Below are 16,846 nucleotides of genomic sequence, written 5' to 3'. Positions count from 1 at the left end.
TCCTTGCTCGGCCTGCACCTGACGGAAACCAGCCATCACTGACGTGGCCCGCCACCTTTTCTCTCCCCCTCCTCTTCGTCACCCCAAGGAACAGCATACCTTTCTCTTTATCAGTTGCCTGGGGGCCTGTATGCTGGACCTATTAAGCCCCCCGTCCTTCCCTGTAAGACTTCAGGTTTATGTATCGCCAGGGCATGGACTGACCCCGTACCACCCAGACTGACAGAATTTTGGACTTTGCACTGTCAAATTACGAAGGTAAAATGGCAGCTGATAAGGTCAGGGGACCCCGATCAGTCAAAAAGGTGGAAAGGATCTGGTCTCACTTACAATGGCTTTAGATGACTATGATGGCCTGTCACTATTATAATCGGAATTTCACTGATCTAACCCAGCTATCGAACAAATTTGACTCTTCCTATGAAGTTCCTTCCCTCCCTTCATTTTGGTTTATTCTATGTTTTGCTTCCAATACTGTTAATATGCACAATGATATTTCATAAATGTATGGCAAGAATGAAGATTTATTGTGTCACTTGCTCTGACTAGTAATACAAAATAATAATAAGATTTTCATTGAGGATAATAAAGGAAGTTCTTTTTTAGCACTTCAATAGGCGGAGCACGAGGAGGGAATGATGTTATCAATAAACCCAAGAGTACAAGATATCACTGAAAGAAATATGCAGAGGAGTGAAAGAGACCCCAAGCTGGACACCACATGCAGAAAGAAAGAGGGACCTGCCATGTTCCTGAGGGAAGAGGATTACAGTAGTCCTGCAGGATGGAGACGCAAGCATGGAGCACTTACCCTGGCCCTGCAGGATGGAGAGATGTAGTAATAATTCCCAGAATCCCCAAGCTTGATCCGATGCTTACATACTCTGGACATCCCGCTAAGTGCACACTTCCTGTGGGGAAGAGAAGAGAGCAGAGTCTGGTCATGCCATGATGGCTGCCTGTATAGAGCAATAGCTGCAGACAGTGCAGAGGAGGCAGGACAGGTAAATACACCAGCCAATCCACTCTGTCGTTCATTTGCATAGTGAACAACAGTAGAGAGGGAAAACATTTGGTGGAGGGGCGGGGGAGGGTAATGAAAGACGAGGGCATGCAACAAGCTGGACAAATAAATAAGGAAGCCGAGAAAGCGCAGCCATGAGCAGGAGAATGGTTCAGGCTTGGCAATGAATAATGGCTTTGGTAGGACATGAGAGAACCATTTTATTTTGCCAAGACAGTTCCTTCACACTCTCTTTTCTCACACTCTCTCTACCTTCTGTGCTTCTTTCTATGTCTCTTTTGCGCTCTCTCTTTCACTATCCACCCAACTCTTTTTCTACCTCTGGTTCTCTCTTTTTCTCTCTGTCTCACTCTTCCCCGTCTCACTTCATTCTCTCTCTCTTCGCTGCCCCCTCCCTCTCCACTTGCTCCCTCCTTCTTTTATGCTCTGTCTCTGGCTACCTTTCTCTTGGTCCTTCTCTCTTGCAATCCATCTCTCAGGCACTCAGGGAGTCTTTGATGATTGTACATCGTCTCCCTCAGATGGGCAGTGCCAGTTTAAGACAGACAACAACATTCTCAGGCAGGCAGTGCCTATCCCTCCCATTGTCAGATTTGTGAGGGGTGGTCTGGTTTTGCAAGTGATGGTGTTAGATGCCACTGCAACTCAGTCGATGTCAAGATATCAATCCAAACATAAAGTTAGTCAGAGGCTGGTTAGTGGAGCAACATTCGCTTCATGAACTGTACGATCACTTACGTAACAATGTGTGCCCGGAACCCACTACGGGAAACAGAAAAATAATCGAGTCAAACCAGGCTTCCATGGGCACAGCACACCGTGTGCGCACCAAGAAAGTGTAACACCATAAACACAGCGCTCCTCTGACTCAGAGAGAGAAAGTGATCCCTGGGTATACTGTCTCATCAGACTACATGCCGAGGGAAATCTGTGAAAGGCACACACGGTGACACATCTTAACCCCTGCAGCTCTTCTCCTCGCAGAAAAAGGACAATGTCTTGGCATAGCACGCTGAGATGTCCTTGAAATAGCATGCCATTGATTTGTTTAAAGTGGGGGCTATCTAGGCAGAGAGTCTTGAAACCCAATACCTGTAAACCATCTTGAGTTACTTGGAACACCCAAACAGCAACTACCACCATCGCAATATTTATTATTTTTACATCCACAGGGAGCGCACAACCTCGTGGGCACTGAGTACGTTTCAGCAATGCCAGCTCGTGTGATAACAGGGAGGAAGTCAGGGGCAAAGACTCTAACTTCTGTCGAGACAGCATTGAGTGGGGCGGATCGCCTGTCATTTGAAGCACAACTCTGCAGGCCTTTGTGTCCACGTGGTCAGGCTGTATGACTTCAGGAAAAGTGCAGCACAAATCAAGATAATGAAGGACCCAACACAAGGGGCGTTCTCAGGCTCCGTATCCTTGTGGCCTCCAGTATGTCGCCTAAACACCCCCTGCCCTTTAGGTGTTCTGTACAGTGAAAAAGGGCTAAACATCCCAGAATATAAAATTCCAAAAAAGCAACTATATGAACGAGTCCTTATTAGTCCTTGTGGTTCAATGAACCCCCAGCTACCGCATTTATTGTGCAGAATATTAAAATATGTATCCTTGTTAGTGAAAAGCTGTGCTTATTTTCTCCTTTTTAACTTCATTGGCATTTTTCATGTTGTGACATATACTGAGAATGAGTAAGAGGAAAGCACAAGCCTTTCCTTTAACATACAGGGGTTTATTTACAAGAACTGACGCATCGCAATCGATCTGTCAGATTGCTTTTTAATTTAGTAATATTTTTATTGATTGAGGTTCCGAAAACACAGTATGGTGCATAAGTTTGCATTAAGAACGAAGGGCATCGTAAAGCAATAGTACATGGAGTCAAATCAGCAGTGGTACAATTACAAGTTGAAACCAGCATAGCTACCATAAGACAGCATCCCATATTCGATACAAACACATGTTGTGCACTTGACAAAAAAAGTCCCACCTCTCGTTTCGTTTCCTACTATATAGTTTGTAAACCGGGATTCATCGGTCCCTCCACCCATCGCAGCCAAAGTCCCCAAATTTTAGAGAACTTCTTCGGGCACCCTCTCGCCCTATATGTCACCTTCTCTGCCCCCGTATAAAGATCCATGCCTGTTCTTCATTCGGTCACTGTGGGGATGGGGGGGAGGTTTGAGGCTCCACAGCATTTGGCAATGTCCCTCTTGGCAACTACCAGCCCAAGGTTACACAGCAGGAGTTTGTGCAGGGGGACGTCTACCTCTGAGGGGTTGCCTAACAGGGCGTATTTAGCATCCATTGGCAGCTGTGCCCCCACTATTTTGCCGAGTTCCTCTAATATTATGGTCCAGTATGAATGTACGTGGGGGCATTCCCATAACGTGTGGATATATGTCCCTCTCTCCATCTTACAACATTTGAATGATATCAATCGCAGCCTTAATTTAATGGCCAGTCAATGTTGTCTAGTTCACCCGTGGTAGTTTCTCTTGCGTCCTGAGAGCCTTCAGAATGTTGTTTTTTAGGGTTTTATATATCAACGAGATGGCTTTGTCTGGTATTTTTCCTAGAAGTAGTCTTCCCCCCAGAAGTGCATATTGAGGAATGTTGGATGGGTCTATTCTCTTCACCCTCCATGCATGCTGTAGTTGCAAATATTTGTACCTTTGGGTGTCACTCAGCTGGTACTCACGTTGGAGTGAGCTGAAGGAAATCAGGGATCCCTCCTCTAAAAGGTCACCCAAACTGGATATCCCGACCACATCCCAAGGTCCAAATCCCTGCAGCTTCCCCAATTCTGGGAGGCGTGTTCCCTTCTACAGCAGGGTGTCCCTCATGAGTCTCTTGTCCCACCTAATTTGTCGTTCTACTCCCTCCAAGCTGCTAGCGTCCTCTGGGTCGCGGGCAGTAATTGTCTAATTTCCCTGCCCCCATAAATGGTATTGGTGGTTACATAGAGGCCCAGGTATCGGAACCCCTCTCTGTCTATACGGAGGTGTCCAGGGAGGTCTCGTGTATTTAAGCCCCCCCTATTGGATAAAGGCTTGATTTGGCCCAGTTAATTCTATACCCTGCATGGGTCCCGTACTCCTCAAATATCTGAAGTATAATAGGAAGAGTCACACTAGGGTTGGTGACATATAGGAGGATGTTGTCGGCGTAGAGTGAAATCCGTTCATCCGTAAGTGTCCCCCAGTCATCCCTAAAGCCTCGTATATCTGAGTGTGCTCGGACCATGCATGCTAGCGGTTGCAATATTAGGGCAAATAACAATGGGGACAGAGGGCAGCCTTGTCTGGTGCCCTGTCCCACAGGGAAGTCTGGCGACATCACTGTGTTTACCCATTTGCCTGGGGGGTTGGTAGACAGTAAGTCTACCCATGCCAGGAAGATAGGTCTGTAGGAAGCTGGGTATGTATATACTATACCAAAGTAAGGTATGGTGTGCACAGAGTCCAGTGGATGCCCAAAGGCTTACAGAGGTAAAAGTAGATAATACCTAACTCTTTATTTGTGGTAGTGTGGGCGAGCAGTATGGCTTTATCAGAGGGTAGTGTTAAGCATTTATTGTACACACTCAAGCAAGAAATGATGTCACACACTCAAAGACTGAACTCAGACCAATTGTTTGTATCAAAAACATTTCTTTGTTGTATTTTAATTTTAGAACCAAGAATGACTTGGTGCAGGTAAGTGGAATTGTACTTTTCAAGACAGATTGATCAACAAGCAAGCTCAATGAAAAATGACTTGTTACAAGTTTGCAAAATATTCAAATACAGCTGAAATTACTTTTCGATTACTTTTGGTTACTTTTTAGATTACTTTTTCTACTCAGTGTGATCTACGACATTTCCTAGATAAAAAGTAGGTAAAACAGTTTTTATCAAAACACAGTTTCTTATGTTTCCATACAAACACCCTCAACACTTAGAAGTTTTTCAGAGGAAAACAGTCAATGCAATCCTATGGAGAAATATGAGGTTTTCGGTTTGCCATTTATCCAGGAAGGGTCCTGCGTCTGATCCCTCAGTTCCCTCTGGAAAGCCTATAAACCGTAGATTGTTTCTACAAGCATGATTTTCTGCATCGTCCACTTTCCAGGCGATCTCCTTCAGGGAGGTTGCAAGACTCGTAACTTCCTCAAGCAGGGTGTGAGCTAGGTCTTCTACCTCTGATATGCGATGCTCTGCCTTTGTCACCCTTCAGGAATACATTGCATAGGTCCTGGCGAAGTAGGTTTACCACCAAGCGAACTTCAGTTATTCTCCCTTTCAGAGCCTCTCTGGAGGACTGTATTGCCTGTAGAAGGGTCGAATTGTCTGGCAGGGGTGGATTCTCTCCCGCTGCTCCGAGTGGGAGGGGTCCATGACCTTTGCATATCTGTTCATTTTTCTCCTCTTTCAGTGGTCTCGTGACTTATCTCTGGCCATTGAGGGCAGCTATGTTGGAGCGCCATCTCGTGGAGGTTTTGCAACTTAACATCATGTGGCACAGTAGCATGATTCCAGGCACCAACCCACCTGTCTGGCCATGGTAGTGTTTGGGTTTATGTGGTGACCGGTCGTCCAGCCCGTTTGAGATTCGGCACTCGGAGGCCCACTGTGGATTGGTCATCCTTGTGGGACCATAGGGGGACTCGCGGGTCACAGCTTGGGCTCAGATGACGTTGGGTGCCCAGGGATATGTCTTCCTCTGCTGCAACCTAGCCCAGGACCCGATTGGTTCTCTTTGTGGGGCCCCAGGGGGACCCACGGGTCTCAGCTTCAGCTCTGATGACGTCGGGTGGCCAGGGGTATGTCTTTCTCTGCTGCGGCCTAGCCCAGGACCCGTCTCCCCCTATAGGTATCACTGTCACATGGCGCATTACAATGCATGTGTGGTTACCACGAAAGCCTTTACCACGCATACCTTTACTACGAGATACGTAGTAAAGGCATGTGTGGTAAAGGCTAAAATTAGAAAAAGGGGGCTTGGGGGATCTCCCCCAAAAATAAAAAAAAAGAGTGGGAAAAAAAGGGGGTTTGGGGCGGTCCCCCCCCCCCCAAAAAAAAACCTCACGTGATGTCACATCGAGAAGTGCAGGCAATTGGCGTTGTTTGAGAGGAAACGGAAAGAAACTTCCACTTCCTCTTTACGACATACGACGTCACCACGGAAGATGGAGAGGAGACAACGTGAAGAGGTAAGGGGAATTTTAGTTTAAAAAAATATAGATATATAAAAGGATTGAGGGTTAAGGGCAGGGGTAACTATAAGAAGGATTGGGGGCTGGAGGGTCACGTAAGGGTACAGTGGAGGGGTATAACCTTTACCAAGAGTATGCCCTTACCATGCATAAATTTACAACGAAAATCGTTGAAAAGGTATGCGTGGTAAAGGAATATTCGTGGTAAAGGTTATGCGTTGCAAAAGCATTCCGTTGTAACGCATGCGTGGTAAAGGCATGCGTTGCAACGGAATGCGATGTAACGACATACAACCGGCCATGTTGCTGGCCACTCCCCCCCAGATGTGTCAGATTTCTTACACCTGCTGAATATGCCCTAACGAAGCCATGGATGCAATGCATTTACAATACAGAGGCGCCGGGACGCCTCTTAACTGGGGCAGCTGTCGCGCTTTATAAAACCCTAACATAACATAACATGGCACAAGAATTCACGGATGCATCAGGAATACTGGCGCATCTTTTGGCGCTAAAGTGACGCATTGCTGGAGTTGGTCGCAAGACTGATGCAACTGCAGCAATGCATCAGAACACAGAGGCGAGTCCCATGTTAAAAGCCCTGCATCAATCCTTATGCCTGATTTGAGAAAGTGTAGGGATATTGACGCAGTGAAAAGTTAAAAATTTCATTGTGTCAGTTCTTCTTGACTTTTAACATGGGAAGGCCTACCCTGCATATTATTATTATTATTATTAATTGGCTCTTCTTGAGCGCATAGCTACCCTGAGGCATCCCAGCGCTAGCGGCAAAACAGGGGAGGCAAGGTGGCTCACAGGTTAGTGTTCTGGGATAGCCAGGTTTCAAGACGCTTTCGGAAGATGAGATGGTGAGTCTCTGAGCGCAGATACAAGGGAAGTGTGTTCCAAAGCTTATCTATACTCTAGGAGAAGGTGCTACCCCCACTTCGCATCCTTTGGATTTTAGGGGTGACGGCTAAACTCAGGCTCGCAGATCCCAGATCAGAGGAGTTTCCTAAGGCGATAAAAGGTGATAAGGCACATGTTATTTGACGGTCCTTTACCCATAAGGTTCTTATGGGCTATGCAGAGGGATTTAAATGTAATCATCTCCGGGATGGGCAGCTAATGTAGAGTCTTCAGACAAGGCTTGGCTGATTGAGTTCTAGGTGTGCCAAGCAGCAGCCGAGCGGTGCAGTTCTGGACAACTTGAAGTTTCCTTGTAGTGGATTTATGTGCTCCCAGCTACAAGGAGTTGCTGTAGTCCAGGCACGAAAAGACCAGGGCCTGGACCCTAGTTCTCCTAGCCCCCATAGGGAGGAGGGGGAGGACTTTTTGCAGCATTCTATGGATACCATCGCAGGCACCTGTCACTTCCACTGCTTGTTGGTCAAATTTGAGTGACTTATCAAGCCAGACGCCCAGGCTTTTGATCTTGGGCTTTGGGGTAAGAGTGGGTCCCAGACAGGATGGCCATGGCAATTTGAGATCCAAGTTGGGGTATATTACCTAGATACATTATTTCGGATTTGTCTCCATTAAGCCTGAGACATGAGTGTTGCATCCAGGTTGCCACCTTCTCCAGGCAGGATTCCAGATCAGATGGAGCATTGTGCGGGTGGTTTAACGATACCACCAGCTGAGTATCATCCGCATAAGTGACATATGAGCATCGATCCGAAGATACCATCCTCCCAACCAAAGCCTCCTAATGCGATACCTAAATCAATTCTAACCTGGAATTGCTTCCTGGCCAATGTACGTTCACTACCCAAACACGCCATTAATATTTGGGATTTGTTGGCCTCTAATCACCCCCACGTGGGATTTCTAACTGAGACGTGGATGAAGCCTCATTCCAATCCTGATATTGCTATCGCTCTCCCTGAGGGCTATAGCATTCTAAGGCAAGACAGGCCCATCAGAGCAGGCGGAGGCCTAGCTCTTATATTTCAGGACCCTATTAAAATAACTATTATAGAACAGCATTGCACTAATCTGATGGAGATTATGATCTTCAGAATTGACTTACACTCACAATTCTGCTGGAAAGGCGCCCTGGTCTATCGACCACCTGGACCTTTAACTAATTTCTCTTGTCGATTATTGGAAATAATCTCTCCGCATGCAATTTCTACGAAGAATTTTCTACTACTTGGGGACTTTAATGTCCAGGGAGAAAACACGAACAATAAGGAAACTCTCTCCTTATTAGCAGACCTATCTACTCTTAGTTTGAGCATTATAAATACAAATATCACTCACCAGGCCGGGCATATGCTCGACCTTATTTTAACCAATTCCTCGGACATCCGCTACAACGCGACGACTCCTCTTGAGTGGTCTGACCATTATTTGGTGGACTTCTCAATCTTAAGCAAACAGGAGTTAGGAGGACATGAAAACAGACTCCCCAGAGTCTATAGACAGTGGCGCAGAGTTACTCCTCAATCTTTTCAGGACCTTTTTAACCCGCCATGCTTCAATGAGTTGGATGATATTAATGACCATGTATCAGCTCTGAATGCCAACCTCGAAGCAGCTATTAACCAATTAGCTCCATCTAAATCTCAACTGAACCCTCTTAAACGCGTGCAAGCTCCATGGTATACACCTACTTTGAAAACAGAGAAATCCCGTTGCAGAAAGCTGGAGCGAACCTGGCGCCTCGCACACAATCAAAATGATAAAGTCGTATTCAAAAATGCTCTAACAGCCTATCACAAAAATTTGCGGCTTGCCCGTAAAATGCATATTGCGGCTGAGATTGACAATGCGGAAAATTCTTCTCGTACACTTTACCAAATATTAAATACGTTTACTAATCCCAAGGCTTGTAACACAGATGCTGCCCCTTCACAATACCTCTGTGACAATATAGCAAATTATTTGTCTCAGAAAATTGAAAATATATATCAAAAAATTACTTCGACTAGTAGGCCCTGCCCCAGTCAGCCCTCAAATTCCACCCCCGTCAAAGAGATATTGCACACCCTTGACACCTTCCCTGCATGCACGGTACTGGAAGTTGCTGCTCTTCTAAAAAGTACCAAATCCGGCTCACCACTAGACCCTATGCCTGCCAAAATCACAGCCACTTTGTCAGATTCGCTCGCCAGTCCTATTTGTGCCATCCTCAATAAGTCACTAAAGGATGGCGTTCTTGCGGCAGAGTGGAAGGCAGCCCAGGTCATTCCCATTAAGAAAAATGCGAAACTGTCACCGGAGGACTATACCAATTACAGACCCATTTCACTGCTCCCCCTTCACAGTAAACTTCTGGAAAAACACATCAACAAACATCTTTCCGCGTTTATTGAATCTTCCCAATGCTTAGACGAATCACAATCCGGTTTCCGTCCAAAACACAGTACGGAGACCACATTAGTGGAGGTCATAGACAACATCAGAATGGCAGCAGATAAGGGTCAGGCAGTGCTATTGGTCCTGCTTGACCTATCTGCTGCCTTCGACACCATATCTCATCAGGTCCTCATCACCAGACTTGAGGAGATGGGTGTAAGAGGTAAAGCGCTTGGTTGGCTGACTGATTTTCTGACCAACAGGACTCAAACTGTCAATCTAGGTCCTTTTAGCTCGTCCACCACCAGGATCAGCAAGGGGGTTCCTCAGGGCTCTTGTTTGAGCCCTACATTGTTCAATGTCTATGTAGCCCCCTTGGCAGGATACCTCAGACGGCTTGGGTTTGACCCCATATCCTATGCCGATGACACGCAACTTTTGATGTCTTTCGACAAAACTAGTCCGCTTACCCGGGACTTGTTTTCCGAGGGCATGAAAGGAGTTGCGCAGTGGATGAGGGAAAATTATTTACAGTTAAACTCTGACAAATCAGAAATCATGCTGTTTGGAGAGGCAAAACTGAGATGGTCCCCTAGTTGGTGGCCTGAGGAATTGGGCTCTGCCCCGTCCCCCAAAGATGTTGTAAAAGATCTGGGTGTACGCCTGGACAGTGATCTTACTTTAGAAGAACATGTTAACAGTACCGCCAACACCTGCTTTCATACCCTCCGCATGTTGCGTAAGGTCTGTCCCTTCCTTCCCTTATCTACCCGTAAATCTTTGGTTCAGTCATTGATTATCAGTAGATTGGACTACTGCAATGCCCTGTTAATTGCAGCAAAAGAAAAATCTCTATGCAAACTGCAAGTGGTCCAGAACACCGCTGCCCGATTAGTAAATAACGCACTTCCCAGGACCCCCTCTGCTCCTTTACTCCACGACCTCCATTGGCTCCCCATAAAAAAGAGGGTCAGATTCAAAATATGCTGCATGGTTTTTAAATCCTTGCACAACTTGGGTCCTGGCTACTTTGCTCGGAAACTGGTCAGGTACATTCCGACTAGATTACTGAGATCCAGCCAACTTGCATATCTGCAAATCCCTCGCATAAAACTAGCCCGGATGGGTGGTAAAGCGTTCTCATATCTGGCACCCCGTTACTGGAATCTCCTCCCATTACATCTTCGCCAATGTGCCAATTTGGGGGTCTTCCGGAAATTACTGAAAACGCATCTTTTCTAATCAGTTTCCCTCAGTGGCCAATCAGCAGTCTAAAGCGCAGAGATACCCCGTATGGGGTGATTCGGGCGCTATACAAAACCCATAAATAAAAATAAATAAATAAATATTGATCCCATATGGCAGGATGATATCAGCCAGCACCCTCATGTACACATTAAATAGCATAGGACTCAGGGATGATCCCTGAGGTACTCCATAGCTAAGAGATAAACACCTTGGATTCTCCAGCTAAAACCTGGAATGCTCTACCTTTGAGGTAAGATTGGATCCAGGAGTTGGCTCCCCCTGATACTCCAGCACTACTAAGCCTGTTAAGGAGAATGTCAAAGTTAACCATGTCAAAAGGGGCACTCAGGTCAAGGAGGATTATGGCTACTGCTCCTCCCTGGTCCATTACCTTTTTCGATTCTTCGACTACTGCAATAAGTGCGGGTTCAGTACCAAGATGGGGTCGGAAGCCAATCTGAGAGTGGTGCAGAAGGTCATGGGTTTCTAAGAAGTCAGAAAGAATAGAATTAACATGCTTTTCCAGGACCTTACAGACCATGGGCAGCAGAAATATGGGACGGTAGTTACTTAGGACGTCAGGATATAAGCTTGGCCTTTTCAATAATGCTTTCACCATGGCGTGTTTCCAGGAGAGTGGATCTTGGCCATTGGTGATGGAGAGATTTATTACGTCCAGTATAACAGGAAGCACCACCTCTTTAACCTTGCACAAAAGGTGAGGAGGAGCCGGGTCAAGAGGGGAACTTGATTTAAATTGAACAAAGAATTCTGATAGGGTGTCCAGGTCCAGGAGTGGGAATTCCTCCAGAGGGGCAGGTATAATGTGACGCAGGCCTATACAAACTGATGCATTGGGCCCGATGCATCAGTTTGTAAATATGGAGCAGTGTGGAGCACTGATTGCACCGCCGCTGTGTAAAACAAAAATTACGCTGAGGTGGTGCTTGCTCCTTGTAAATATGCCCCACAGTTTAAGAAACCCATCTTCCACCTAGGGGTGGCAGAGTGAATGTAGGTACCTGTGACATGGCAGCTCTATCTCATCTCATGACCTGGCTGAAAGATACCAAAATGCACACATGTCCTGATTGAAACATGCTGTACTGTCATCTCCTGTGTTTAAGAAAGATATAAATCAAACACTAGGAGATGATGGAAGGAGTGCTGAAACTTTTCAGACACTCACCCCCAGTCACTATTCGATCTGGGTTGATTCCATCAACGTTCTTTAGCTCACTTCGCCACCCCAGTTCAGCCCCAGCCATATGCAAATCAGTCTTGACCCTGCTCCTCATGGGAACAGTGCAGCCTGAACTGCCAAGCCAGGGCTTTCCTGGAGCGGAAACAAGCATCCTTGGAGCAGTTTTGGGGTAACACCCCTCATCAGCCAGGCTAGCGTGAATCCAGTGGCAAAGTGAGCAATGGACCCACATCTGGACATACCGTGCCAACTTAGGGCAAACACAAGGAGATGATGGACGGAACGTGGAAACAATTCAGACACTCACCCCCAGTCATTATTAAATCTGGGTTGAATCCATTATCGTTCTTTAGCTCACTTTGTCACCCCAGTTAAGACCCAGCCATATGCAAATTAGTCTTGACTCTGTTCTTCATGGTAACAGTCCAGCCCGAACTGCCAAGCTAGGTCCTCCCTGGACCGGAAACAAGCATCCTGGGACAGCTTTTGGGGTAACACCCCTCTTCAGCCAGGCTAACTTGAATCCAGTGGCAAAGTGACAAAGGAACCCATGTTTGGGCATACCCTGCCAAATTAGGGCAAACAAAGCAAACACAAGGAGATGATGAAGGAAGCACTGAAACATTTCAGACACTCACCCCCAGTCGCTATTAGATCTGGGTTCAATCCAATATCGTTCTTTAGCTCGCTTCGCCACCCCAGTTAAGATCCAGCCATATGCAAATCAGTCTTGACCCTGTTCCTCATGGGGAACAGTGAAGTCTGAACTGCCAAGCCAGGTCTTCCCTGGACCGGAAAAAAGCATCCTTGGAACAGTTTCGGGGTAACACCCCTCATCAGCCAGGCTAGCTTGAATCCAGTGGCAATGTGAGCAAGGGACCCACATCTGGGTATACCCTGCCAACTTGGGGCAAACACAAGGAGATGATGGACGGAGCGCGAAAACTTTTCAGACACTCACCCCAGTCATGATTAGATCTGGGTTGACTCCACCATCGTTCTTTAGCTCACTTCTTCACCCCAGTTCAGACCCAGCCATATGCAAATAAGTCTTGACTCTGTTCCTTATGGGAACAGTCCAGCCCGAACTGCCATCAAGGTCCTCCCTGGAACGTAAACAAGCATCCTGGGACCACTTTTGGGGTAACACCACTCATCAGCCAGGCTAACTGGAATCCAGTGGCAAAGTGATTAAGGGACCCACATTTGGGCATACCCTGCCAAATAAGGGCAAACAAAGCAAACACAAGGAGATGATGAAGGGAGAGCTGAAACTTTTCAGACACTCACCCCAGTCACTATTAGATCTGGGTTGAATCCATCATCGTTCTTTAGCTCACTTTACCACCCCAGTTAAGACCCAGCCATATGCAAATCAGTCTTGACTCTGTTCCTCATGGGGACAGTCGAGCCCGAACTGACAAGCCAAGTCCTCCTTGGACCAGAACCAACATTCCTGGGACTGGTTTCAGGGTAACACCCCTTATCAGCCAGGCTAGCTTGAATCCAATAGCAAAGTGAGCAAGGGACCCACGTCTGAGCATACCCTGCCAACTTAGGGCATACAAAGCAAACACAAAGAGATGATGGACGAAGTGATGAAACTTTTCAGACCCTCACCTCCAGTATCTTTCAGATCTGGGTATCCCAAGTCTCTGCTCAACCTTAAAGGTATCTCCAAGCAATCCCCGCATTCTTTACTAATGTGTAAACCAATTACTTATTTTAGGAGGGAAACTCACCGGGATTAAGTTTAAAACCAACAGGGGCTGAGCCCATTGACACATATGGTAGAAAGCCTATGGCCCCATAGCCCTAAAACATGCACTGATACCCACAGCAAGTCACGCCCATACCCTACAGCACAATTTCACTGATAACTGACGAACACTCCATGTATGCATGGTCATTATGAGCTGTGTGTTTCCGCTGATACAAAAACCTCCTGGAGTTAATACAATTGAAGCAGGGAGTGGGGTATAATTTTGCCCCAATTAGGAGTTTTGTTTTGAAAATATAAGTGACAGGGAATATAGACTTTACAACTAAATTGTACGCAATTGTACCCCATTGTTAACATGCATGTTATCTTCACGCCAAGCTTGGTGGTATTGCCTGTGTTAAAAACAGACCAAACACAATCTGCGCCTGACTCCTAACAAGAACTTGTGGTGAAAAGGGTTCAATAACCATTTGCAAATATTTTAGCCCCACTACCTATGCCAGATTGACCTTAACTATAGGCAAACCAAAACGATGACTGACGTAAAATGTAAACAGGAAGATTCGCCGGCTAGTAATTGAGAAAGCCACCACATTTATTTATTTCAGACCATTTATACAGCAACAAATTCACTCAGCAGGAGTCTCTTGATACTCCATGAATGGGGCGAGGTCTCAACAAACCATGATTTCAGAACAAGTGACTTATGAATTCCAGAGCTCGACTAAAGGATTGTTCATTATGTATAATATGGAGAAAAGAACCCTTTTAGATTTTCTTCATAAACAATGTCGAATCATACGGAACTTTTAGAGGTACACTGTCCCAGAGCTCAGAGGTGGCAATTCTGAAAGCTCTCCTGATGCAGCTTTTATTTTTACTAATGGAGATGGAGAACAGGTTCAGTGATCGAGAATATAAAGCACGGGTAGGGGCTATACATCATTTTTTTTTCAGGACAAAAGGCCCTTTGTTCTTATAGATCTTGCGGGCCATACAATCTGACTTAAATTAAATTCACTTATGGACTAGCAACAGTTTATGGTGCATTGACACAGTCACAAACTTTAAAAGATTGAAAACAAGCCTCACAGCACTGTTTTGAATTGTCAGAAGCGTATTAATTGTATTCTTGCTGAGCCCCGGGAGAATAGCATTATAAACGTTCAATCTAGCCTGCCACAATGATCCTCCGAAGGAACAAAATAAAGGGAAAGATTCTCTTTAAAAGGTGAAGATTAAACCAACAGGCATTTACTACCTAGGCAACGGGGGCCTTAAATTCAAGACTGGAGTCCACTGAGAAGCTAAGGGCCCGATTAAGAGATTGGCGGTGTGGCACCGGGTCCGCCACACCGCCAAACCCGGCTGCCTGCCAGATTAGGAGTTTCCTCCTGTCTGGCTTGCTTTTTTTGGACGTCCCCACAGTGGTGCCTCTAAAAAAGGGCACTGCAATGGGAATGTCGAAAACAGTTCCTGCAAGCTATGGACTGCAAAGTCCATGCCGTGCAGGAACTAGTGTGCATGCACACAGGGGGGCACATGCTGTGCCCCCCTGTGTGCATCCACAGGGAACAGAGGCACCAGGGGCCTCTCCACCAGGATTTACATGGCGGAGGAACCGCCATGTAAACCCTGGCAGAGAGGAAACTCCTAATATGGTTGGTGGGATTGAGACGGTCACGCCAAGCATATGAATCCCTCTACATTGCCGCAACACCGCCACGGAATGGTGGTTCCCTGGAGGCTGCGGCAGGGCTTTGGCGGACCTACCGCTCATCTTGTAATAAGGTGTTGGGGAGACCGCCACACCCTTGAGAGTCTGGTGGTCTGTGGACCGCCAGACTCTTAATAAGCCCCTTAGATAACTGACTTCCTGCACTTGAGTGGGACAGCAACATATTCAGGCAGTCCTGAGAGTGGCTTCCCAAAAACTGACTCTAGAGGATAACAATAGGATCTCAGACTTTGATGAGTTCACCTTTAAAATATTCACTCATTATAGTCTCAATCGTCCTTGAGAGCTCTGTACTTAAAGAGCGATGGTTCTCTTTAAGGTTGACCATGAAGTCCAAGTAGATAACACCAGCTTACTTGTAAATGGTTCCCTAAAAGCCACGTAGCGGAGCTGCCAAAGGCCTCCGATGCAGCTTAAAAAGAATTGAGGATAACAGTACATCCCAATTTATTTAGATAGGTTCCGAGCTGAAAGGGCCTAGTTGTATTACTGGACTGTGGTCTATCAAAAAGGATGAAGACCTTGAAAACTCCATTCCTCCCAATCAATGTGGGGTGAGGACTCAGTGATCAATAGTATCAAAGGCAGCAGACAGATCCCATAAAACTGCGGCCCTAAGTCACCTCTGTCCAACATCGTTCAGAGATCTTCCACCACTGAGAATACTACTGCTTCCAACCATAACCAATGGATTAAAACTAAGCGAACACCCCAAAAAGTTACAAATTGTGAAAACGAAGGTGGTTTACTTCATTAGGCATCAAGGTAAATAATAAGTAAGTGCATGCAACAAAAGCACAGATGGGGTTTTTGGTTCCTGGAGGCATATGGCTTCGAGCATGAAGATCAGGCAACAGTATCCAATACCTAAAGCTAAAGCTTGGGGGTTCATTTTACAAATTGGATGCCGGCAACTATAATGAAAAGAAGAGGTATACACTGGGGAGTGAAATCCATTACATTTGTAAGACGATACAATGATAACAGATGGCTCAAAAAGTCAAAAGAGCCATGGCTTAGACTCTGCGAAAGTGCAATTTCACAACGTTAGTACAGACATGCAGCCACCAGTACATCTATTTAATTCAATTTTTAGAATTGAGACTCCGCTGCAGGCGGGAAAATCATTGAGTGTTCAGCTGTACCAAGAGGAACAGAAGATGATTTCCCCTTCAGACCAATCTATTTAATTGTTCAATGCTATCTTTAATATTTACTGTTAAGTCCTGATATGCAGACTACAGCAGTGGATGAATAAACACCACGTCCTTTCATGCGATCGGGGCGGGTGGGGGTTTGAAAAGGATTGAGCACTTCAGGGTAGGGTTTGCAGGGACATAGCTTCAGGGAGGGGGGATGTTTGGGGTGTTACTACACCTCCCCCCAAAAAAATGTATTCTGCAGTA

General features: G+C 46.1%; 1 protein-coding gene across 12 annotated transcripts in view; it reads right to left on the bottom strand.

The window, feature by feature from the left end:
- RAB3IL1 (RAB3A interacting protein like 1) overlaps positions 1–16,846 on the bottom strand; it is a 235,978-nt gene that overhangs the window by 30,741 nt on the left and 188,391 nt on the right. For 9 of the 12 annotated variants that reach the window (XM_085644988.1, XM_085644987.1, XM_085644978.1 and 6 more), the window contains 2 exons: positions 1,763–1,786; positions 812–911 (listed from right to left, as the gene is read on the bottom strand). In XM_085644988.1, coding sequence (XP_085501114.1) covers positions 812–911; positions 1,763–1,786 — 124 coding nt within the window. The remainder of the gene's footprint in view (positions 1–811; positions 912–1,762; positions 1,787–16,846) is intronic. The other 3 variants (XM_085644983.1, XM_085644984.1, XM_085644986.1) reach the window with 1 other exon arrangement.

The sequence above is a fragment of the Triturus cristatus genome, chromosome 3_1, assembly GCF_964204655.1.
Source record: "Triturus cristatus chromosome 3_1, aTriCri1.1, whole genome shotgun sequence".
Classification (NCBI taxonomy): domain Eukaryota; kingdom Metazoa; phylum Chordata; class Amphibia; order Caudata; family Salamandridae; genus Triturus; species Triturus cristatus.
The sequence above is the reverse complement of the archived record's forward strand: the minus strand, read 5'-3'. Positions and strand labels throughout refer to the sequence as shown.